Consider the following 26,558-nt stretch of genomic DNA (forward strand, 5'->3'; position numbering starts at 1 on the left):
CGCTGTTGGTCAGTCTGAGAGCTGGCAACAACCAAAGCGGAGTGGTGGTGCGTGGTGGGGACCACCGTGGGTTGCGGAGACTGACGCACCGCGTCAAAACACGGCAGCTTGACTCCACCTTCCTGCTGATGCGGTAGCTCACGCACGTCAACGGAGGGTGCCGCACGTCGGCTAACGTCAACATGCGTCTGGCAGGGTCGACTGCGCATAGGTGGTGGAGCTCTCACAGCCGGAGTGTGGGAGCAGGCAGCCGCAGTGTCAGCTGGGCGCACAACCGTGGCAGGTTGTAGGCTAACGGGTGCAGCGTCAACCTTCTCAGCACGATACTCCTGCATGAAGGAAGCTAGCTGAGTCTGCATAGACTGCAGCAAAGACCACTTAGGGTCTACAGCGGCTGGTGCGGCAACAGACGGAGTGATTGCCTGCTGCGGAACCACTCTACCTCTCTTGGGAGGTGTGCAGTCTTCGGAGGACTGCAGCGAGTCCGAACTGACCCAGTGGCTACACCTGGGCCGTTGGACTCGCTCGGAAGGGACCTTGCGCTTGAGAGGTCGTGAGACCTTGGTCCAGCGTTTCTGTCGAGAAACCTCTTCCGCAGACGAGGAAAGAATGGGCTCACTCGTCTGTTTGTGGGTGGGACGATCTCGGCAAGATACGTCCTCAACCACGGAGGGAACGTCTGTCCGCTGATCAAGGCCTGTCGAACCCTTTGGTCGTACGACATTGCTTCTCCCCTGGGCTTGGGAGCTTGCAAGAGGTCCCGGCCTGGGAGGACGACAGGCACGAACAGACGCACCCTCATGCGTAACACTGACACTTTTCACTGCACTGACACTCACTTCACTTCCCACTGCACTTTTACCTTTCAACTCCCTGACGTCAGCCATGAGTTGATTGCGGTCCTTCGCTAATGACTCAACTCTCTCACCAAGAGCCTGAATGGCACGCATCATATCCGCCATCGAAGGTTGATGAGAGCTAGTAGGAGGGTCGGGTGTAACCACTACAGGGGAAGGATTAGGTTGTGGGGCATGGGGAGAGGAAAAATCAATAGAGCGAGACGAACTCCTCCTGATCCTATCCTTCTCTAGCCTACGTGCATACTTAAGGAATTCTTGAAAATCGAATTCCGAAAGCCCAGCGCATTCCTCACATCGATCTTCCAATTGACAGGCTTTACCCCTACAATTGGAACAAACGGTGTGCGGATCGATAGAGGCCTTCGGAAGACGCCTAGAACAGTCCCTAGCGCTACACTTCCTGTACTTGGGGACTTGAGTAGGGTCAGACATCTTGAATTAGTCAAAGGGGGGAAATCCAAAATCTATCCAAGTCGTCAACAAATATTCCAAAATCTAATCAATGAAAGTGAGAAAGTATTGATGATAACTTCTGTACAGCGAAAGCTAATAACTAGAGAGAATACTTCACCAAATAACGTGAAAATCAACTCCAGAAAACAACAGCGTATCAAGTAGGTCTTGCCGGTGGCACGACAGAGAGAAAATTGGTTCTGTGTTGACAAGAAGTACTCGAGTACCTACTCGACAGATGGCGCTGTTGATGTACACCCCCACCTGTATAGCGATCGCTGGCGTATTCCGCCCGTAGGTTTTTTCTGTCGGGCAGCAGAGCTGCAGCTACATGATCAACGGGTAAGATTAATATTGAAAAAAAAACATTTGTTGCAAGTTTGAACTTTTGAAGTTCTACCGATTCAACTACCCGAGCTTTGTGGGGAGTATAGTTAAAAACAGAATAGCCCTGCCAAGTTTCCTAAGTAAGGTGTAAGACAATTCAACTCTGGAGACAAAAATAATTTTTTATGCAGTAAATTCATCTATTCAACATCTGCTTTAAAGAAAATTAAATATAAAATTCTTTGAGAAATACTGATAGAAAGGACATAAAGATATGGAATAATAAAGGGAAAATATATAATACACAATGAAAAAGGGATAAATGTAGACTGAAATGAACATGTGTCAATAATAGATATAAAAAGCAAATGGAAAAGAATGAAGAATGGCAGATGAAATATTATACTGTATATTTTACTGAATGTGGACAAGTCTTGTTTTTTCATTCTATTTCAATTATCTAAAATAAAATTATTGTAATTCATTATGCAGAAAGGAATCAAATATGGACGAAAAATAATTAGATAAAAATGATGAAAGATTGTAAAATAAATTGAAGGGATAAAATTAATGTAATGAGAGGGTAGAGGAATCTCATATTAAGGTAAAAAGGGTAGAGGAATCTCATATTAAGGTAAAGAGGGTAGAGGAATCTCATATTAAGGTAAAACCTAAACATAACTAAATTATATAACATTAAACAAGATAGTACAATTGAATAGTGGAATTTTAAGGATTTTGGATTGTGAGGAGAATAAAAGGAAATTTAGTAGTAATTTATTTAGTGTTATAGATGATTTAGGAGTTTATTAAGGAAAGGATGTAAAAATACAAATTTGAGCAGTACTTTATTGTACAAATACTGTAATACAGCAAAACCTACAGTACAATTAGTGCACTTCATGAAAACAAATTAGCGCGTTATTTGTGGTACACTATTAAGAAATGACGCGTAGGCATTGGTTGTTGTTTAGGGGTGCTAGAGTTCATTAACCCTAGGGCACCAATTTTAAACGGTTTTTTGATTTACACGGTAGATTCTTTTACCTAATCCCACGATGGCTAAGTGCTGACTGTATACAAAATAAGGCAGAATAACCCTTTGAGCCCCAACCCTCAACCAAAGCATTAGGCACTTGTACCCCCGGTTTTTGGGGGGGACATTTTTACCAAACTTAGCACCATACCTATTAGAGATAAGACTTCACTACTACTATATTTCCACTGTACAGTTGAATAAAATTTCTTTCCATTGATATCATTTTACATATTTGGTACAATATACATACATGTATAAAATAAGGAGATAAAATTGGTGATAACTGGATGTAAAATGTGTCTAATGATGCTAAAGGGCATGGAAATATCAACATAAAATAGGTCTAATGCCACTCAAAAGGGTTAACGCAATCAGTATATGTATTACAGTATCATAGCCATAAACCCAGCTGCAAACCTAGTTGGAAAAACTGAAGGCTGCAAAGCCAAGGGCCCTAAAAGGAAAAGAATTTGAGAGGTAAAGAATAAACTGTAAAAGAGCAATGTCACAAAATATAATTTGCCAAGCAAGACAGAGTCCCTCTACTGGGAAAAGGTTTCATCTATTAATAACAACTGTCTTTGTTGATTTAAGCAGTAAAACCTCACTTAATACATTCACTGTTAATCTGACAAGTTGGTTCACCCAGTAGGCATATAAATTGCCTGACATGTAACGTACAGTAGTTTACTTTTTCAGTTAAAATCTATTTTCCAAAATATAAAAAATTTTAAGTAATTTTTATTTTTCCTAACATACTTACCGAGAACTACTTTCTTTGGAGTCACTTGTAATCTCTCTCTTTCGACCAAGGTTTTCGCGCCGTTACCCCCCTACTCCGTTCTCTACATAGGCCTACCCCCGCCGCCAAGGAATGCGCCCCGAGGGCAGGATTAGGGCAGGTCACTGCCTCTCTGGGTCATTCTCCTCATTAAGTTCATCGTATAGCTCAACCTGGCAATGGAAGGATGGGACTCGGGGATGGAAGGGAGGGCCATTACCCGAAAGTAGTTCTCGGTAAGTATGTTAGGAAAAATAAAAATTACTTAAAATTTTTGATTTGTTCCAACACAAATACTTACCGAGAACTACTTTCTTTGGAGACTTATACTTTAGGAGGCGGGAGTGCTATTCTGACACTTGACTTGGCACGCAGGGCCTAGAGGGCTATGGAATGCGGGGGCCTATCAGAGTGCGGGAGTGAGGGTAACTGCGCAACCTTACGCTATTATCTAAGATTCACCTCTTAAAAAGTTCTTCTGACAATTTCCTCCAGGTGTAGTCGTGAAGAATGTGTTCATCGTTGGGGACAGCCTCTGGCCTTACCGCTACACAGCTTGGAGGGCGGCAATGACTGTCTCAATGGAGAACCAGTCCAAGGATTTCCTTGAATAATCCTTGAGGTAGTGGGCAGTAAAGGTTGACTGGTGCGACCAAGTGCCTGCCTGTAGGATCTGCCCCACCGCCATGTTTCTCTCAAAGGCCAAGGAGGTGCTCAGACCCCTGATGTCATGGGGCCGGGGAGTGCCTGGCACTGCCATTTTATCCTCTTCATAGGTTCTAGCGATGACTTGTCTCAGCCAGAAGGAAATGGTGTTCTTGGAAACTCGCTTCCTATTAACACCTGTGGAAACGAAGAGGTTTTTGATACCTGGTCGGAGATGAGCTGTCCTTTCCAGGTATTTCCTGAGCGTCCGTACTGGGCATAACTTCAAATCCTCCGTAATGCCCGTCCTGGGAATGGCAGGAATTGAGAAACCTTCAAACCTCGGGTCCCAGACTGCTGGGTTCTGAGTCTTAGCCACAAAGGAGGGCACGAACCTGAAGGACACTTCCTTCCACCCTTTGGAGTGCGAAACGTCGTAAGACAGACCATGGATCTCGCCCACTCTCTTAGCGGAAGCTAAGGCTAGCAAGAAAACGGTCTTGAGGGTGAGATCCTTGTCTCCGATATCTTTCAGGGATTCAAAGGGGGGACGACTTAGCATCTTCAAGACCTTGGCTAAGTCCCACCTGGGCACTCTACTAGCTTTAGGGGGGCAGGATTGCTCGAAACTCCTGATCAGCATCGCTATGTCTCTCGAGGTCCCCAGGTCGATGCCCTTCAGGAGGAAGACTTGGCCTAAGGCGGCTCGAACTCCTTTAATGGCTGGAATTGACATTCCCACTTTATCTCTAAGATACACCAGAAACTCAGCTATGTCCGGGACCGAAGCTTTAAGAGGTCTAATGTGTTTCTCCGAGCACCACTTCATGAAGGAGGCCCACTTCGCCTGGTATACCGCGGTCGAGGATCTCCTCAGGTATAGGGACATTCTCTTAGCTGTAGTGGTGGAGTACCCCTCCTTCTTCAGGAGCCGCTCGATAGTCTCCAGGCGTGAAGGCGAAGAGAGAGAGGGTTGTCGTGGAGCTTGAAGAAGTGCGGTTGGTGCAGGAGGTCTGACCTGGCGGGCAGAGGCCAAGGTGGTTGGCTCGCTAGGTCCTTTAGGTCCGCGAACCACTCTCTCTCCGGCCACCAGGGCGCTACCAAAGTCATCTTTAGGCTTCGGGCGGCCATTACTCTGTTGAGCACCAGTCTTATCAACGTGAAGGGGGGGGGAAGCGTACACATCCAGGTTGTCCCACTTGTGCTGGAAGGTGTCTTCTGGGGCTGCATTTTGGTCTGGGACCGGGGAGCAATAGACCGGCAGTTGGGCATTGAGCTTTGTTGCAAAGAGGTCCATCACCGGGGAGTCCCAACGTTGAATGATGAGTCTGGCTACTTCTGGGTGTAGAGACCACTCTGTCCCTACTATTTGACCCATTCTGCTGAGGCCGTCGGCTAGAACGTTTTTCTTCCCGGGGATGAACCTTGCCAGCAGCACCACTTGCTGTTCGTCTGCCCAATTCAGGATGTCTATGGCGAGGTTGCACAGCTCCTTCGATCTCATGCCCCCTTGCTTCTTTATGTAGGCCACTACCGTGGCGTTGTCGCACATTAACGCCACGGTGTTTCCCTTTAGACGAATTGCAAAGTGAAGACATGCCTTCTGAACTGCTCTTAGTTCTAGGACATTGATGTGTAGACGCTTTTCGCTTTCCGACCAGGTACCCCGTGCCGTCTCTTCCAGAAGGTGGGCCCCCCACCCTTGGTTGGAGGCGTCTGTGAACAGGAGGTACTCAGGGGGACTGGACGCGAGGGGCATCCCCTTGAGGGAGTTCGACTGGCAGTGCCACCATTCCAGGGAGGTTCTCGTGTCCGGAAGGACTGGAACTAACGTTTTCTGCGAGTCCGTCTGGGACCAGAGGCTCTTGAGGTTCCATTGAATGGGTCTGAGCCTTATCCTCCCTTGGGGAACCAGTTTCTCTAATGAGACCAGGTGACCTATCAGTCTCTGCCAATCTCCCGCCCTCCTGGAGTGTTCTGACAGGAACAGCTGAATGATGTGCTTGAGGTTCCGTATCCTGTCCTGCGAGGGGAAAACCTTCCCCTGCACGGTATCCAACGTCATCCCCAAGTAGCCCATTCTGTTGGATGAGGTTAAGCTCGACTTCTTCAGATTGATTACGATCCCCAGATTCCTGCAAAACTGGAGGAGGCTTCTCCCTTGTTCCTCCAAGAGGGCCCTTGAGGTGGAAAGGAGCAAACAGTCGTCCAGGTATCTGATGAGACGGATACCCCTTTCGTGAGCCCACACGGAAACTGTCGTGAAGACCCTCGTGAACACTTGAGGGGCCGTCGACAGGCCGAAACAAAGGGTCTTGAACTGCAGGATCTGGGGACCCCATTTCAAGCGGAGGAACTTCCGACTCGATGGGTGGACAGGGATCTGGAAGTATGCGTCCTTGAGGTCGACAGTCATCATATAGTCTTTCTCCCTCAAGGACAGCAGGACGGATTTTGGGGTGTCCATCTTGAAGTCCGTCTTCTTGACGAACTTGTTGAGGGCCGACAGGTCTATCACGGGTCTCCACCCCCCCCCCCCCCCCGGTTGCTTTCTCTACCAGAAACAGGCGGCTGTAGAAGCCTGGGCCTGGGAGAAGGACCTCTTCCATGGCACCCTTCTCCAACATGGAGGAAATCTCCTCTTGAAGGGCGGCCCTCTTCATCGGGTCCCTGGGGGCCAACCATTCTGTCTGGCTGGCTGGAATAAGAGGGGGTGGATCCGCTAGGAAGGGAAGCCTGTAGCCCTCCTTCAGGACGGACACCGTCCAAGGATCCGCTCCTTGTGCCTTCCATGCTTGCCAATGTGGTCTGAGGCATCCCCCAACCCGAGGCTTGGGCGGGAGTAGGGGGCCTCTCCCTCTACCTTCTCCTAGAGGGGCGGCCTGACCTGCCTCTCCTAGAGGCGGAGTAACCCGACCTGAAGGAGCTGGACGAAGCTGGTGCTCCTCTGCGGGAGGGTTGAGGAGTTGTTGCCCAGGAGGAAGAGGGGGCGTCTCTCCTCGAAGTGCTGGGGGCGGCCTGAGATGTCATGGCGCTATCTGAGGCGGCCCTCCTGTAGGGAGGCCTCTTAGACGACGCAGGTCTGGGGACGTTGGCCTCCTTCTTCTTAGACACTTTCTCCATCAGGTTCTCCAGTTCTTTCAATGGGAATAGTGACTCACCCCACAAGGGAAGGCTACGTACGGCCCGGGCCTCTCTGTCCGGAATCCTCCTAGATACCTTAGCCAGGACCGTGTCTCTTTTACAGAGGACCCAGTTGGCCGTAAGGGCGAGCGCCTGATACGAGAGAAACTTAAGTGTCTTCCCCCCGGAGGTGAGAAGGTCCATTAGGAGGCTTTGCTGTTCAGGATCTTCGGGGTCGACGGAGGCTTGTACGTTTACTAACGTGGAGGCCCACCAGTCCAGCCATGAGGAGACGTTAACTAGGTCCCGCGACATCTCCTCCATCATGGCGGCCTCCGTAGGAGAGAAGCAAACTGGGGCTGAAGAGGCTCTTTCGTCTGAGCCGCCCTGTCCTAGAACATCCAAGGCCGGGTCCACTCTACAGGGGCCTGGGCGACGCCCTTCCGGAATGTACACTTTACCCTGCGATTTGAGGCCCTGGAGCAGTTTCGGGGCACTCTGGGACTTGGGGGCCACTGCATTGCTGGCCACCAAGTTGTCTATGTACTCCTGCCCTAGAACCAGGTCTGGGGCAAGAGGAAGGGCCAGGGAAGACTTCGGAAGGGCGGCGTGATGAGTAATCCTCAGGAGGCTTGACCTCCAGGAATCACCCTTCGGAGCCGAGGGTTCCGTAATCCCATGCTGCCTTCTGATGAGTCCCACTACTCTTCTATAGGCGGAGTCCTCCGACGGGGAAGCTTCTCCTCCGTCAGCCGAGGCTTCGGCCTGGAGTGGGGGCGCTGGGTTGCTGGTCCGGCAGACCGGCCGTCCAGCCCTTGGGTCCAGGGGGGCAGTCCTGTAACGGTAGTGAGCTCCATAAGAGGGTGGATCCCGCGGCAAGGAGGGTACCGCCGGCTCAGGGAGGGCCCTCGGTTGCCCTAAGGCTCTGGAAGCGGAGGTCACGGTCCCGGTGGGCTGACCCGACAACGAGAACCATTCCTTCCTACTCGATGGCCGCACCAGCTGGGCTGGTTCGGCCAGGCTGCCTGCTAAGAAGCGCGTTTCCCCCCGCTGGGCGGGGTGAACCGGAGGCCTCGAGGACTTATGCCTCTTCGAGAGGTCTTTTCTGCGTGCCAGATCGCGCGGGTCTAGGCTGTGCATAGAGGGCGGCAGCCTAGTCGCATGTTCGCTGGACCGAAGGTCTGGTGAATGAAGCATCTTGGACTCTCCCGAGGGCACGTAGACCCAGGCACCCCCGGGAGAAACACTGCTCTTATACTTACGAGACTGGGAGCGGGAGCGCTTCCTGCTAACCCGCGACCTTGACCTAGAGCGGGAATGTTCGCTCTCGGACAGCTCCCTTCGCCTGCGACGCTTCACTCTGACTTCCTCCTCGGAAGATGAATCCACTTCCGACGAGTCCGACGAGGCCACGTTTCTCGCGTAACGGCTGTTTGCGTGATCCGCGGGGGATTTTCCCTGACGCTGGGTGCCCGAGATCGAGGGCTGGAGAAAGTCCTCGGGAACCGCCGTGGAGATCGTCGGAAAAGAGTCTAACCGCTCCATGCTAGGGAGCCAGGGGTCCAGGGTCACGTCCATTCTCAGCGGCGACCTTCCTGGCGTCTTCGGTAACTTCCATCCGAAGGCATCGCTACTCGGACGGCGAACTTTAGTATGGCTGTCCCCTGGCGGGGGAGAGCCCGACGCACCGGCCCACGAGGGCGGCGGGGACTCTGAGACTACAACACTGCCCCATAAGGGGTCTTCAGAGGACGCGTGGCCCCCCATCACAAGGCCTGACTCACCCAAAGCACTACCGGGCCCTTCGTTAGCCCTAGATGGGCCCGCCCTTGGTTCTTCCCTCGCACTGGATTCCCTGGGAAGAACGCCTTGACCTTCCACAACACTAGAGACTTCTTGCCCTCTCCTCTACGAAGGAGACGGAGAAGCCGAGGCTTCGTCGGACCGATCACTGGCCGACGGTAACGAAGATACGACACTAATCTTCCTGGGGGAATGCTTCGAAGATTTCTTCTTTTTAGTACCGTAGCGTACCCACTGAATATCATCCCAACCTACGCACTCCGGACACGTGTCCGCGGAGGAGCAAACTTTCCCCCTACACGAGGAACAAAGGGAGTGAGGATCTACCTCTGGCTTTGAGAGGAAAGCCCCACACGACTTTCCGGCTCTAGGCCCAGGGCAACGGCGAGCGTGATCCATCGTTCGCACACGAATGGTACAACACTAAGTGAGCTATTAAGTACACTGGGGATACACACAGGGTGAACGCACGGTAACACTTGAGAAGAACGCACTGCGAAAAAACACAAGTCCCCACGCTGGGAACACGTGGAACACTAAACGCGCACAAAGGATCGAGAGAGACGAAAGTGAGCTGTTCACAGCTCACGACCAAGGAACTTAATAAGGAGAATGACCCAGAGAGGCAGTGACCTGCCCTAATCCTGCCCTCGGGGCGCATTCCTTGGCGGCGGGGGTAGGCCTATGTAGAGAACGGAGTAGGGGGGTAACGGCGCGAAAACCTTGGTCGAAAGAGAGAGATCACAAGTGACTCCAAAGAAAGTAGTTCTCGGTAAGTATTTGTGTTGGAACAACTTACTTTTAGGACTTTTCGCTTCAATACCTTGGTCAATTTTCCTGCAAGGTCACTTCACTGTCTTTCAATATAATTTCATGTTTATGTTTCTTCATGTGGAATCGATAACTACATAAATGTGTGAACCCTTTTGTACAAAAAGAACAAAAGTACTTCAGCTCCCCAGTGTGTATTCTCATATGCTGTTTAAGAGAAGCCTTAATGGAGAAATTTTTGCTACAGACAATACACTTGAAATGTTTGTCGCCGGTATGTGTGACCATGTGCATCTTAAGATGTGTTGTCTGCCTAAAACTTCTAAGACAAACCTTACACTGATGGGGCTTTTCACCAGTATGAATCAACATATGTTGTTGTAATGTGATTTTGAGGAAGAATTTTTTTTGGCATAAACTGCAACTGAAAGATTTCTCCCCACTGTGTCTCTTTATGTGCAAACGATATGAACTGGCTCTCTGAAAACTTTTATTGCATGTTTCACAGTGATAGGGCAAAGCTGTATGGGTTACTACGTGGCTCTTGAGAGAAGAATGGGAAGTAAAAACTTTGAAGCAAACTGTACATTTCCAGGATTTAGTTTCATGATGACATAGTAAATGAGTTTTCAAGCTACTTTCAAGACTGAATACTTTGTGGCAATTTGGGCAACTGAAGATTTGTTTTGAAGAGTGAAGGAGCAAATGACTTTCTAGCTGCCTTTTGCTATCAAACAACTTATCACAGTCCCTACACACATGTTTTGTTGACTTTTCTTTCTTTTTAAAAGCCTGGATATTATCAATGCTGCTATGTGTAAGCATATGCCTCTTGAGAACAAAATTTAGCTTGAAGTCTTCTCCACATACCATGCATTTAAAAGGACGATCATCTCTGTGAGTAACTAAGTGTGCTTTATAATTAGAAAGTTGTGTAAACCCTTTCTTACAATATTTACATTTATATGGTTTTTCCCCTGTATGTAATCTGAGATGTATTTTATAGTTAGATAATACTGAAAATGATTTATTACAAAAACTACAAACATACGGTTTAGCTCCTGTGTGAGTTCTCATGTGGACATTTAAGCTACTTTTTTCTGAATAGCTTTTATCACATAAAACACAATAATGACGTTTTACATTGACCTGATTCACAGTTACCACTCCTATTTCAGGTTCTTCACTTGGCAAAACAAATGCCTGTATACTTTCTTCAGTTTCATCTGAAACTTCTAACTGTGGGAGAATATTTTCACCCATTCCTTCACACACTTCCAATTGGATGTTCATATTTCTTTCAAAAATGGATTTGCCCTTGTCATGCAGCAATTCATCTCCTTTAGTTGGATGTGTAGGATCTGCACCTGTTGTAGAAGTCAACTGATCAATATGGTCCTGGAGAAGAACATCTGCACTTTTATCAGGGCCGACTAAACCTAAAAATTCCTTATTTTCATCAATGACTTCTATACCCAGTATTTCATGCAATGGTTCATTCACTGACAGTTCTTCAACAATTACTTTGTTTTCATCTGGAGAAATGTCTTCTGCTGAAAGTTTCAACTGATATTCAAGTGACTGTAACTCTAATAAACTCTTTTTGGGTGATATTTTTGTCCCCATTTTATCAGTGATTTTTTCTCCATTTCCACTTGTGACACATAGAGTTCGTTCAAAAGCCTCATCACCTGAGTTTTCTTTGCCTCCAGAAGCCAAACAAGTTTCATCAAGAGACAAATCTATAAATTCAATAGGATTCTGGTTTACGTGCAAGAGCGACTTGTGTTGTATGGATAAACTTGCATTGGAAAGTTCCACTTGCGAGCCCATAGCAACCTTTTCTATTACTATTATCAACAAGCTTTTAAAAGATATACCCTCTAAAGAAATGTTATCAGATATGTTTACCCCAAGGGTATTTGAACTATAAGTATGCATCTCTTGGTCCTGTAGAGGTATACTTTTACAGTGCTGGGGCTGGTGCTTACTCATAGGTAATTTACTCTCTAAACAGGAGAATTTTGAATTATCAAAAATATTTTCTTCAGAGGGTGAGTGAGATGTTCCTTGACTTTCATAACTATTTGCTGATTGGGGCACTACAGGCTCTTCTCGTTTATGAATCTTCGAGTGGACTCTCAGATTTCCACTTTGAGCAAATTCTTTACTGCAAATGCTGCATTTATATGGTTTAGTCCCACTATGAGTGCTCATGTGAGTTTTAAGGTGACTTTTTTGTCTAAAGCATCGACCACATACACTACAAATGCTACTCTTTTCATCTGTATGAATTAACATATGCTTATTGAGTATAAAGTTAAGTTTGAAGCTTTTACTACATACATTACAAGTGTAAGGTTTTTCATCTTTATAGAGCAACATGTGAATTTTGTAGGAATTGAAATTTTTAAAGATTTTTGGGCATATTGTACAGCTATATGATTTCTCAAAATGATTTTTCTTAAGGTGCTCCATAAGACATAATTGCCTTGAAAAGTATTTGGAACAATGTTTACAGGTAAACCATCTCCCTGTGAACTTATCTTTAGTGTGGTACTTGAAACTCTTTTCATCCTTAAAAAATTTACCACATTCAGAACACAAAAAAGTTGCCCCCTCTGTAGCATGTCTGAGTTTAAAGTGCATTTCAAGAATTTTTTCCCCCACAAACTGCTGTCCACATAATTCACAAGAAAACGGCTTTTCTTCCGTATGAGTAAATAAACGGGTCTTAGGGTCATTTTTTTGAACAACATTGCTTCTACAAAGTTCACACTGGGAAGGGATTTCACCTTTTTGATTGAGCTCTTCCCCATTAAATTTTTCCTTAGGATAAAATAACTTGCTACAATCGCTGCATTCAAGAGGTTCATTTTGTGCATGTACTTTCAAGTGCATCAGAAGGTCAGCCTCACGAACAAAACTCTCTTCACAATGGGAGCATTTATATGATCGATGGTTAGTATGAATTCTCTTGTGTTGACTAAGATACTTTTGAAGTTTAAAAACCTTGCCACATATTTCACAAGTATAAGCACTGAGTTCAGAATGTAGTAAAGCATGCTCTTTCAGTGTACTCAAACGTGTAAAACCTTTTCCACATTTTGAGCAAGTAAATGGTTTTTCTTTGTTGTGCGACGCATAGTGTTGCTGGAGTTTACTATACGAATAAAAGCCAGATTTACATATACTACAGGAAAATGGAACTTCATCTAAATGTAGCTTTTTGTGAGCAGTAAGAGATGTTTTATGCAGGAAATTTTTGCAGCATAAATCACAGTTGTACTTGCCCTCCCCAGTATGCTTTTTCATATGGGCTCTGAAGTTCAGAGAGGAGCTGAGCTCTTTCATACATATCTTGCATTTAAACTGTTTATCTTCAGAATGTTTAAGCAAGTGTGCCCCTAATTTTGCCTTTGAATTAAAATTCCGTCCACAATCCCCACACATATGCCTCTCATGATCCACATACAAGTTGTAATCAAAACAATTTTCGATATTTGACGGACTTGCTGAGCTAGAGCATTCATTTAAATGTTTTTTTATGCCACAGTCTTTTTCTGATGGTTCATCAATATCTTTAACTGAATATAACTTGGACTGTTTATCTATCGATGGGACTCTGTCCTTGTGATTTAGAAGATGAGTTTTAAGACTACTAGCAAGTGAGAAATGCTTGTTACATTCTGGGCACTTAGAAGATTTTTGTTTGCCTATATTCATTTTCCAAGTAAAGGATTCTCTACCTTCACTGAAACACTTTATCACCTGTACTGTTCACTACACCCTTTCAAGTTATCACAAATTTACATCCTAAAGGAAAAGTAATTTAATGCATACACAGTATACTTAGCAGTTCATCTAAATCTGTTAAAAACAAAAGAAGTAAGCATTATATGTTCAGCTTTACCTCTCAATTATTGTACCTTAAACAAATATGAGCCACTGTGACAGCTCTGGAGTTCTATAAGTTCTAATATAGCTAGTTATAGGGATTTAAAACTTTCCTGTTGCAAGAAGGGAGTTTTTTTGGCATCTTTGTGGTCTGTCTCTGACTCTTCTATTTCAACATTTCCTGAGGAGAAATATACAGTATATGGGAGCAGAATAAACAAGATCATAAATTATTAAAGTAATTTGTATTTTTCCAACTATAAAAACCTGAGTCCTTTAATAGGAGGATATCTTTAGCAAAACTGCTAACGGCTGTTAAAACTTTCAATGATTTAGTTACAACTATCGGCAGGTGGCGGGAAATACCCACCCACAAGTCGGTAAGCTACTACTCCCTTTTGACCTTGGGTCTGGGACTTGTGGGATGGCTGAGGTGGGACATGTAACTAAAAGGACTCATATTTATATAGTTACAAGAAAATCCAAATTACTTAAAAAATTTATGATTTGCTCCTATATGAATAAAAGTCACTATTATACAATGAGATTTATTCTTAAGGGGAACCATTATCTGACTGCATTAACTATCCTGGGATATGTATGAGTACCTGGTCCTATATAATGGAAAAGGTGATGATGTCTACTAACTTTCCAACTATCTGAGCATGGAAATGTCACAGGAGTAATCGGTCACAGGAAAACCTAGGTAACAGAGACACATGGAGCAAGAATCTGCGAATACTTGGTGCCCTCGGGTGAGTCAGCTCATAAATCCCCCGAAATACAGAACCATTGCTACGCACAGTTAACTAACACACTAGGTAACCGACTGTACTGCACAACATTGTTTTCATGTGGTTTCTATCACAGTATCATAGTTCATATTAATTTTAAAAGGTAATTGCACATCACTATCACAGCTTCAGCACAAGTTAATAAGAGAGAGAGAGAGAGAGAGAGAGAGAGAGAGAGAGAGAGAGAGAGAGAGAGAGAGAGAGATTTTCCCTGAACTATTATGCCAATTGATATTTTTCATCATGCATTCTATGTTACATATCAAATATTACTTAACCAAACTGTATGTATGAACCTCTTTTAATCATTTTTATTATTAGAATTTCTATGCAAAAGGTTTATCACTGAACAGTTTACAAGTGTTAGCTATAAAGTTTTCATGTATGTTTGTTTATTTTTCATTACTGCATTGTGCAGAGAGGGAAACAGAGTGAAGGTCGGGTGCAAAGAGGCGTGGGCGGTTTGAAAATGTTGGGCTGCATGCAGCAGTCTTACCGCAAATGCTTGAAACATTATTTAAATATTATACAAATCTCTATACTGTACTACGAATAACCAAAACCGCGAATACAAAACCTCACTCTCGTTAGGATGGATGGGAGATATTTCTTAACAAATCTTGTCTGAAAAGATAGATTGCTAGGTTATGAAGATCAACTGCATCTGCCATACAGTCTAATTTGTACCAACCACGATTGCTGCACCTCAAAGGAGGGGGAAGAAAGAAAGGGAGAGGACAATAAAATATAAAAAATTTTAAGTTATAAGTGTTTTTCTTAGCAACACAAACCTGAATCCTTTAAAGAGATAGATGATTTCAGCGTAAGCAGAAACAGCAGTTGCAACTCGTTAATGACATGGTACGCACGGTGTGCCCCACCACCCATCATAAGACCCTCACTTTGACCTTTCAGTTCAGGACTGAGAGGGGTGGTTGAGGTGGGAAGTTTAACTTAAAGGGGTGGACAAGACTGTTCGAAACTCCTCATGAGCATATACAACTCCCCAAGGAGGAGAGGTCTATACACTTCCGCTGAAAGACCATGCCTACGGCTGAGCAGTAGCCTTGAGAGCCACAAATGAGAGGCTTTCCTTGGCGAAGATGAGGAAATCTCCTCCAAGCGAAAGTCTTTTCCCAAGGCATTGCATAGGAGACATCCGGGTACCTACAATGGTCCTCTATAGGTGCCTAACAGGGGAAATGGGCCATTTTCTACACTTGATTTCATAGAAGGGATAATTCTCTGCTTGGAGTTATTCCTTCTATGACACCAATCACAGAAAATGGCCCACTTCTGCTGGTATGCAGTTGCAAAGGACCGTAGTAGGTACAGTAGGGTCCCGAATTAAGCGTGTTCGAATTACACGATTCCCCTTTTCCACGATCGCTATTTTTCAAAAATAAATTTTCTGTATCCACGAGGCTGTTCAAAGTTCGCGAGTCAAGCATTACAAAATGTATCAAATCTATAGTCTTTTTAAGTATATTGGTAGCCCTAAATACGGTGATTTATAATAAATGTTACAAAACAATATTAACATTACATTTCATTAACATAATTTCATAATGAATAGCCTATTTAAGGATAAAATTCCACATCAACAATGAAATCAACTGTTAACTGTGCGAGTCCAGCTGACAAAATGTAAACAGAAATGTGGTTACGTTCTCGGCAATCTTTATCTTTCTCCAACCTTACGATAATTGTAATGGTAGTGTTAATGATGGTATATTAAAGCATTATTTTTGTTTAGTACAGTATATTTAAAAGCCTTATTTTTCCCTCTGGGCGTTCAAGGTTTTCACGAGTAGACTGGGTTCGTTTATCGGCAGTGAATAGCCTAAACTTCGGTAACGAGTCGTCAATATTTTGTCATATTTTAAACAGTAGGCTATACATTTGATTTGCAAACATTGGTTTTGTAGAGTAGACGGTAAAATAAAATCTAGAGAGAGAGAGAGAGAGAGAGAGAGAGAGAGAGAGAGAGAGAGATTTGATGGCAGAAATCTCTCTCTCTCTCTCTCTCTCTCTCTCTCTCTCTCTCTCTCTCTCTCTAGATTTTATTTTACCGTCTACTCTACAAAACCAATGTTTGCAAATCAAATGTATACTGTTTAAAATATGACAAAATATTGACGACTCGTTACCGAAGTTTAGGCTATTCACTGCCGATAAACGATAACAAACCCTTTAATGCAAACTAACTGTATCCTTTGATATTCCTCTATATTTATCACGAATTCCTTCTATACCTCCTCAGACACTCTTATTTCAAATATCTAAATTATTCTTATCACAACTAACACCATCTAGTCATTTTCATTCCATTATATCTATTATTCCTCTGGATCTTATTCCCTTTCCTTATTCTGTTTATTCGATGGGATTCGTTTTTCCCTTTACCGTCTTTCAGAATCTATTTTTAGCCACTGGCAACCAAATCCCCCCTTCCCCCGTCTCCTACCGTCTCCCCTGCGAGTCCACCCAGCCTATCTCATCACTCCCCCCCACCTTCATCCTCCCCTGTTCTAGGTCTGTAACCTTCTGCGTCATAATATCTCTCTCTCTCTCTCTCTCTCTCTCTCTCTCTCTCTCTCTCTCTCTCTCTCTCTCTCTCTCTCTCTCTCTCTCTCTCTCTCTCTCTCGTTATACAATACTTACAAATAGATGAAGAAACCAAAATCGGTTTTCTTGAAGTGTCAATTAAATACAAAACGAAAAAATTATACCGTGTATACATCCATTTCAATCATAGCTTAAAATACGGTAACCGATTTCGTCCGCAAACCACTATTTTTTAGGAAACACCATTCTATTCCAGAAAATTTTTACTCTTTAAATGTCAATTGCGCTATAATAAAACATGTACTTATGTTGTAAAATTTCGGGTGTGTTTTAAAAATCGAGTATTGCCAACTTATTTTTGTTTTACTTTTGGCTGTGATCACATCAGCTGATGTCTAGCTTCCGCGCGAATACAATAACAAAGAATTGTTTACACCATTTCTTAACTTATTCAAACCATCTATACAGTTAATATTACATAAACACCAATGTGTTATAACCTATCATATTTATTGTTTAGTACTTTAAAACCATCCCTCTCTCTCTCTCTCTCTCTCTCTCTCTCTCTCTCTCTCTCTCTCTCTCTCTCTCTCTCTCTCTCTCTCTCTCACATCGAACGTTATAGCGGTAACCTAATTGTTCGGTGACTTTAAAAATAGGCCTAGTACTTTCTTCTTTACCTTTTTTGCATATGGATCCATAATTGAGGTGGGTACAAGTTGACTTATAACTGAAGTTAGGAAAAGTATTTTGGATATGGAAAGGACAATTATCTTTCGTAACAGTTTAGAATTATCGTAAGTTATCACTCTGTCATTAGCGGCAGTTTGCTATTGTGGATTAAACGCATAAGGAAAAAAAAATTTCCAGCTTTGCTACGAATTTAGGAATTTATATGGATACGGTAAGTAAAATATTTGTAATAACATAATGTTTACTAAATGTTTGTAATATCATTAGTTATGACTTAGATCATGTGTGTTTAATGCATTCGTTTGTTTATTATGATCGAAGATGGAGCGTAAACAAATGGAAGGTTTCCGTTTCAGGCGGCATCATAAAGAAAAACATTTCATAAATGGCATTCATTTCATTTATTTGAAAGTTCTAATAAAAAATAATTAGAACATTGGTAATAACAAATTCAACATATAATCTATACTTGGTAAAATTGCTGTCAATTCAAAAACACAGATGTATAAATGCGTCTGTTTCTTCGTTGTGATCAGAGTTAAACGTAAACAAAACATTGGTTGTCGTTTTCTATTCTGCTTTTTAGCGTGTTTAGGAAACGCATGATATAAAATCGCCTTTATTTTGATAATTCTGGATTTTCAATCATACAACAAGCTAGTCTATAGAGTGATGGTTTTGCTATTCACCAGTTGTATTATACAATAGATATGACAAACATTAAAATTTGTCTGTATTTTGGGTTGTGTTGTAACGGGAAATATATGGTGTTTACACCTATCCTGGTTATAATTTTAACCATTTTTCAAGTTATTAGAACTTTAAAGTATATTAAATGTTTTATTTATTTACAAAAACAATTTGATATTATAAAGAAATTCAGTATAGTACAAAGAAAGTATTGGAAATGGGTAGTAAACACATTTGAATAGGCAAATTGCTGGTTGCCATGGCCACAATGGAATTATTTCTGTTAGTTGTGTGTTTCGAAATTCGCGATTTTCCATTTACACGAGGTCATTAATCGACCAAATTCTCGCATATTTCGGGACCCTACTGTACCCTGATATCTGTGCAGTGCCTTGAGAAAAGCCTTTTGCTTAAAGGAAACACTGGATAGTCTCCAACCATGAAGTTCCAGCGATTCCACAGATTGGTGGTACTCTGAACAGAGGAATGTGGACCATTGGGGCGATTCTCCCGGGACCTTGACTATTAGTGCTAACAAATCGGGATACCACTTTTCATAAAGTCATCAAGGTCATCTTGAGTCCTGGCATATTCAACACTTGGTAGATTAGCAGCCGGATCAGGGTGAACTGAGCAAGGGTGTGCTCATCCAGGTGATCTAATGGGTCATGGCCACTGGCTCTAGAACAGGAGAGCAAAATCCAAGGAGCTTCCTAGTTTGGGCTATATGCCAAACAGGTCGGTCCCCGACAAACCCCACAGAGCAAGAAGCCTCTCCACTACGCAAGGCTGTAGGGATCACTCTGACCCTACAACCTGCTCCTAGCAACTGAGTGTGTCCGCTGATGCATTCTTTTTGCCCCAAAAGTACCTACCTAACAATTCTATAGAGTGAACATCACCCAGATGTACATCCACTTTGTCAGTTTGGAGAGTGGGCACAAGACTATTACCCCTTCATTGTTGACATGAGCCAATACGACGGTGTTATTAATCATCAACACTACCGAGTGCTTCCTCAAATGTTCTTGGAATGCTTGCAGCACTAGAAAGGCTGGTTGCATTTCGAGGACGTTGAAATGCAGATGCATTTCTTCTAGTACCAAAAACCTGAGACAAGTGGTTGTTCAGGTGCGAGTATCTCCCATCCTTTGACACATCTAAGAACAGTTGGAGAGAGTCGAGTGAAACTCCCATGGTGAGGTTTTCCTCGTTAAGTCACCAGGTAAGATTGCCCCGAGCCTCTTATCGAACTGGAACAGAAATGAACAGGGGATCTGTGACAGCTGACCAGTGATTTTTTGAGCACCACTGAAGAGACCTCTGGTAGAGGCGACCGTGTGGAATGAGTTTCTCCAGCGAGAAAAGGTGGCCAAGACTTTACCAGTGCCTAGATGGGTTGCACAACCTCATTGAGCTTGCTGATTCAATAGCCTGACATAGATTTTTGCTGCTGCCGTGTCTATCAGAATGCCTAAGAACTCCAACCTCTGTTTCGGTAGGAATTAGACTTCTTACAATTTATCACAATTCCTAGATCATAAAAAATGAAGAGCATCCAATCTCAACCCTGTAGCAACTGACTTACTGAGGAGGCCAGGATTAGCTGATTACCAAGATACATCAACTATGCAAGTGGGCAAAAGCTGCTACCAAGGTAAACACCTGGGGAGCCATACACAGTCTGAAGCACAGTCTTGAATTCGTAAAAAGTACCATAGAGGGACAAGAGGATGTACTATTGAGAGGACTGATGAACATGAAAGATTTGGAAGTAATTCGTAGTTTTCCTTACAATAAAGACTTGTAGCTATTTCAAGGGGTATCACTTTTGGCAAAGCTGAAAGGACGAGCCATTAGAATGTAACGAGGATTAACTACCCATTCTGCTAGTTAGTGAGGAGGGGGGTAATTAGCTACCCCTCTCACTCAAACACCTGTACTGTACTTCACTTTGTTTGGAGGTAGGACTTTGACGGGGAACAGGGTTGGCAGGCAAGTATGTAGAAAATACAGTAGCTGCAGGTTTGTATCTTTAGGAAAAATACAAATTGGTTCCAAATTTGTCATTTGTTTCGTAACTGGAATACAAACCAACGCTATTTACAGGGGTTAACTCACCCATTAAGAGGGTGGATGTCCCTGCAAATCTGGCTTTTGGCCTTACCCGGGGTTTTCATTATGTGTATGTTAGTGCACAAATAAAGAGACCCTACCACCTCGCTAAACCTTAATAAGCATGGTTTGCAGCCTACACTAGCTGTGTGTCGAGTTACTAGCAATGTGACTCAAGGTATAAGTTATTCAGAGTCTATAGGAAATAACCAAGTTGACCAAGAGATTCCTAATACCACCTTGCCAGGGTATGGGGACGTAACAGTATTGGAACAATACTAGGTTACACATGGGAGCAATGGTTTACCAGCAGCAGTTGAGGCCAGCTTCTGCAGAGGATCCAAGATGCTGATTTCCCCAAGAGAGGGGAGGATTAAGAAAGGAAAAGAGCCCGACTTTCCTTTTCATTGCCTCAGACTAACACCAGGTAACCAATGCCCTCAACTCCCTGCTAGTTTTCCAATAAGGAGCTTGAGGTCTTAAACCAGCTGTTGTTTAGCCACCACAGGACCGATAGAGAACATATCGAGTCTCCTGTGGGTCACGTCTTGCAGGTAATGAGCAGTGAAAGTCGATTGACATTTCCACATGCCCGCTTGCAGAACCTGCATCACATAGTAATTTCTTTTGAAGGCCAGAGACATAGCTATGCCCGTCAACATGCGAGCTCTGGAATCTCTACCTTCACTGAGCTGAAGTTGGGTGTTGTTGGGTGGTTAAAAATCCAAGATTCGTCCTACCTTGTAAGGGAGTTACAAGAATGTCATAGATATCAAATGATACATGGGATACTATAAAAAGGAGACAAAGACAGAAATTGATTGTTGAAAGTTTTCAAGGAAGTAATGAAAATTACAAGATATAGCATGATAAGTATTCCAGTATTGATAGTGAGGTCAAAAGAAAAGCCAGGATTGACAGGAGAGAATATTTAGACAGGAAAGCAGATGAGGCTGACATAGCTTTGAGTTCAGGGAGTGGCTATAGAGTAAGAATTGCTCATAGAAAAATTAATGAAATCTATGGATGCAAGAAGAAGCATATAGCCATCAATGAGAGATGGATCTCTTATGACAACAGAAGATGAAGGCAACATTGGATGGAACACTTTAGTGAGCTCATGAACAGAAGATACAAAGAGAATAATTTGACTGACATACCTGAAGCTGATAAAAACCTTGACGTACCCATGAATGAATTCAATCTGCTTGAAGTCAAAGCTCTATCATTAAAAAACTAAAGAAATGGAAAGCCCCTGGTTACGATGGAATAATTGCAGAGATGATACTGGCAAAAAATTAAGTGACCTCCAGGATACTTACAAGATTATTTAGTAGAATGTGGCATGAAGAGGCAAAACCTAATGAATGGGAGTTAGCAGTGTTGGTGAAAATGGCATAAAAAGGAGACATGACTAATTGCAATAACAAGGAACCATCACATTATGTTAGTTGCCATGAAAATATATAGTATGCTTATTCTAAAGAGACTACAGAGAAAGGTTGATGAAAAGCTTAGAGATGAACATGCAGGATTTAGAAAAAGTAGAAGTTGTACAGACCAAATTTTCATTTTGAGACGTGCAGCAATGTGTAGAATACAGAAATTCACTTTTGATGGCATTTGTGGACTATGCAAAAGCATTTGACTGTGCACCAGCCAATTCTTTTGGAGAGTCCTGCACTATTATTAAATTCCTCTTAATTATGTGAATTTGATTAAGTCTGTTCATGTGCATAGCAAGTGCAAAGCTAATGTTAGTCGAGTTCTATCAAAGGAATTTCAATTGAACAGTGGAGTAAGCCAAGGGAATGTGTTGTCACCTATGTTGTTTATCCTTTTCATTGATTTTTGTAATGCATAGAAGTTGGAGATGGTGGAGAAGGATTGCACTGGATTGGTAAAAGGAAATTAGCTGACCTAGAGTATTATACTGATGCTGTCCTTACTAGCAGAACACCACAAGATTTGCAATGCTTGATAACCAGAATGCATGAAATATTACACAAGGTTAGGCTCAAGATAAATAGAAGAAAGACAGATGATGAGAGCGGATTATACAATGGAAGATGAAATATCAATGGAAGAGGAAAGGATTAATGTGGTAGAATCATTTAATTATTTAGGAACTATGATCTTCAATACAGGGTTTTTATAATTAGTTTAGTGAAAGATTGAAAAAAGCAAATCAGACAACGGCTAGTTAAGTAAAATTTGGAAATCAAATCGCCTAAAATTAAATATAAAAATCAGGCTATATATCACTTTAGTGAGATTGTGTTATTGTATGGGAATAAAAATGAATCAATCTCCAACAGATTTAGTAGATTTGAAGACAAAGGTCTCAGATGAATATTGAGAGTTAAATGGCAGCACAGTATTAGAAATGAAACTATTAGAAAGATTACTTGAGTGCCATATGTGGATGAGATTATAGTGAGGGGTAGAGGGAGATGGTTTGGGCATGCTTTTTGTACTCCCCAAAAGAGGGTAGTTCACCAAACTTTTATCTGGGCTCCATAAGGCACTAAAAGAGTTGGAAGACCCAGGCCTACATGGCTGAGGACTATGAAGCATGAAGTAAGAGATAGTGAATGTTAAAAGTATTAAATTAAAAGCTCAATATAGAGTTGACTGGTGAAATGTACGCGAGGTCCTTTGGGTCAATAGGTATAGGAGGAGATGATAATGATGTTAGACTGAGAATGAAACCTGATGTTAGACTGAGAATAAAACCTAAACTCTACCCTAAAAAAGACTGAAAGGGGGAGGGGGTTCAACTATCGGCTTCCCCTTCAGAAGCAGGACTGCCTTCCTTCCTCAAGCCCCAGAGACTGATGATGTACAGGATACTTGAACCTCAGTGTAGTGTAAAACTGAGAGTAGTATTGTGTTGCATGTATACCTTTTAATTGGTGGAGAAGAACCTTACCACCAATCGCACACAAGCGATGGGGCATCTTGGTATTCGTTAGCGTTACGAGCAGTCCTAGGAAATCATTTGTTCCTGTTCCCCAAAAAGAACAAGTGACAGGTGTTCTTGCTCACTAATATAACGTGGGAGCTTCACCACACTGTATTCCTGATTATGAAAATGTCTGTCTCATCACTCATGAAAGCGAGGAAACTGATCGCTGGGTCCTCTCACTCAATCGCTAGCCCATTTCTCTGCTTTTGGAACCAAAGAATCATTAAGGAGATATACAGAGGTAAACACTGATCGTCCAGGGGAAGAGATGAAGGATACCACCTTCATCTCAACTGATAAAAGTCCTAGTGCTTGGCTCAGTACGAGACCATGCAATGACAGAAGGAGCATAAGCCCTATATATCACGTACCAAGACATTAACTTTGGGTTGGATCTCAGTACTGCATCACCTCTCCCAAGTATAAGAATAAAGAAAGGTTGGGTGTTCAGAAGGGGGGAAAAAAAAATAAAAGGAGAGGGAAGAAAGGCTGAGCCCTTCATCTCGACTTTTAGTGTGTGTGCTCAGTTCAGTACGAGATCGAGATCAAGCAGCGATACAGGAGTATATGCTCCAGTATTGTGTATGTACAGAGATGCCTTCCCCGTCTGGGTTACTTCTCGGTACCACACAGTCTCTATCACACCTAAGTGGGGAGAGATTGGTCAGAGTCTTATATAACCCCTTTCCATTGTTCTTTCTGGGCTTCTTCAAAAATATCTGCTTACAAGTTGAAGCATCTGAGAAATCTAACAAAGACAAGGAAGAGACTGATGACGAATTCGGAGTGGATGAAGGGCGCAAACTCTTCTTCCCATCCTATTTCGAGTTGAAGTCTTTGAAACCAATGATGTCGCCCTCACAGAGGAACAGACCACAGGGGTCTTTTTAAAGGCAGCAGCAAAATCACCTACAGGTGCCACACCCTTCAGCACCTCCTCGAAAGAAGGAGTCAAAAAGGCACCATAGGGATAGTCTTAGAAGTCCTAGCAGAGGTAAAATATAGTGAATAAATATTATCACGCTAATGGAATACCAGCCACACCCAAGGAAAACAAACTTTTTCAGATTTAGGTAGTCATTGTACAGCTATACATAGCAAAGGGATGACTGCAAAGAGCCATGTGCCCAGTAATAAGTACAAGCATGATCAGATTAATGATAAGTTTACACATAAACCTGTCACACAGCTGTGGCTTATCCATAGAAAAAAATGCATATCCTTGTACTTTCCATTAATTTATCTAAGTCTACCCAAACACAACAGCCTGTCTTCACACTAATCCATTTACCCTGAAGGAGAAAGTAAATAGATTAAAACAGCCAGAATTTGAGAGGCATTTAGAGTACATGTATACTTCTTGCAGCCAGTCAAAAGTGAGTGTCTAGTTAACTGACAGGTGGTGGGGGGAAGTATGTGTACTTTATTAAATTTCTGAAGATTGTTCCAGCTTCCCTAAGTTAAACAGGGTACCCCTACTAAAAAAAAATGGTTTTTATTCATATAGACTCAAATCATGGAATGACCACTGATTCAGAATAAAACTATGTGAGCAGAAAGATGATTTTAAACTTTATGAATCAGTGCAGTAAATTACTAGAAGAGTGGATGCTGAACCCCCAGTGCCATTAATTCCACACATGGATCACCATGCACGAATTTCTTTATTCATCATACTTTCCCACTTAGACACTTGAATTGAAGAATCATGATCTTAGCATTCCTAGACATTTATATACTACAGTATATATATATATATATATATATATATATATATATATATATATATATATATATATATATATATATATATATATATATATATATATATATATATATATACATATACATATACATATACATATGTACACATATATATATATATATATATATATATATATATATATATATATATATATATATACATATATATATATATATATATATATATATATATATATATATATATATATATATATATATATATATACATATACATATATATATATATATATATATATATATATATATATATATATATATATATATATATATATATATATATATATATATATATATAGATATACATATATTTATACATCAATCCTAAGAAGGCACAACTACTCACCAATGAAAACTTTATGATGAAGATTTGTACTGTTGACTAGCGTTGTGACAACACAATGAAGAAAAATGGAAGCAATCTGTCCTGCAAATTCCCTGGGCATTACTGAAAAAAAGAACATAAATTTGAGTGCCATATCTGATGTAGAGGGCTAAGGCCATGAAAGCATAAATTATAGGTACAGCATTAAATCTAGTTACTTACTCTTAAAAATTTAAATATTTAACAATGATTTGTATTTTTCTTAACAATACCAACCAGAGTCCTACAGTAGGGGAGGCATGACTTCATCGTAGTTGGAACAGCTGTTAAACTTTTAGAGGTAAACATAGTTGCCTTTGACCTTTAAACTAGGACTTGTAGAATGATTGAAGGGGGGAGGGGGGGGCAGTGTAAGTTAAATGACCCAGGTTTGTATACTGTACTTAGGAAAAAATGACAAATTCGGAGATAATTTGTATTTTTCCCTAACCAATACAACCCTGTAGTTATTTATGTGATTATCTTTCAGCGAAGCTCGGAGGAAGCCGTTAGACTAATAGTGCGAGGTGGCAACCCTGCCTAAACACTTGAGTGGGTAAGCCGGGAGTGGCTGGGGAGCTCCCCTCCCCCCAACCCCTCCATCTATACTGTCATGGCCGTGAGCTGCGTCACTTTTTGATTGCAGGAAGGACTTCTGGAGGACAGGCGATGGCGGGCCAATTTATATAAATAACTACAGGGTTGTTATAGTTAGGGAAAAATACAAATTATCTCCGAATTTGTCATATTTTTCCTAAGTACATTGTACAACCCTGAGTCATATCATTGTATCTATTTTGTTTTTCATTTTTTATTTTATTTTTTTTTTTTTTATAATCCTCTCCTCATTTAAGTTCCAGCCTGAAGTTTGGTTTGTAATATCAT

At 42.4% G+C, this 26,558-nt stretch overlaps 2 protein-coding genes across 10 annotated transcripts in view; both read right to left on the minus strand.

Annotated features, from left to right (window-relative positions):
- The window catches only part of LOC137645872 (zinc finger protein 585A-like), a 220,580-nt gene that overhangs the window by 30,447 nt on the left and 163,575 nt on the right, over window positions 1–26,558 (minus strand). For 5 of the 9 annotated variants that reach the window (XM_068378872.1, XM_068378871.1, XM_068378873.1 and 2 more), the window contains one exon: window positions 25,656–25,757. The gene's annotated coding sequence lies outside the window, so the exon portion shown is untranslated. Of the gene's footprint in view, window positions 1–13,731; window positions 13,881–25,655; window positions 25,758–26,558 lie in introns of all 9 variants that reach the window. The other 4 variants (XM_068378877.1, XM_068378876.1, XM_068378878.1 and 1 more) reach the window with 1 other exon arrangement.
- Window positions 9,860–13,528, minus strand: LOC137645431 (zinc finger protein 721-like). Its single transcript, XM_068378239.1, has one exon. It carries the CDS (start codon window positions 13,526–13,528, stop codon window positions 9,860–9,862), a length of 3,669 nt encoding a protein of 1,222 aa, XP_068234340.1.

The sequence above is a fragment of the Palaemon carinicauda genome, chromosome 8, assembly GCF_036898095.1.
Source record: "Palaemon carinicauda isolate YSFRI2023 chromosome 8, ASM3689809v2, whole genome shotgun sequence".
Classification (NCBI taxonomy): Eukaryota; Metazoa; Arthropoda; class Malacostraca; order Decapoda; family Palaemonidae; genus Palaemon; species Palaemon carinicauda.

What these genes read in the sequence shown, in the direction of transcription:
- LOC137645431 (XM_068378239.1), bottom strand. Translation starts at nt 13,528, where the DNA reads ATGAATATAGGCAAACAAAAATCTTCTAAGTGCCCAGAATGTAACAAG.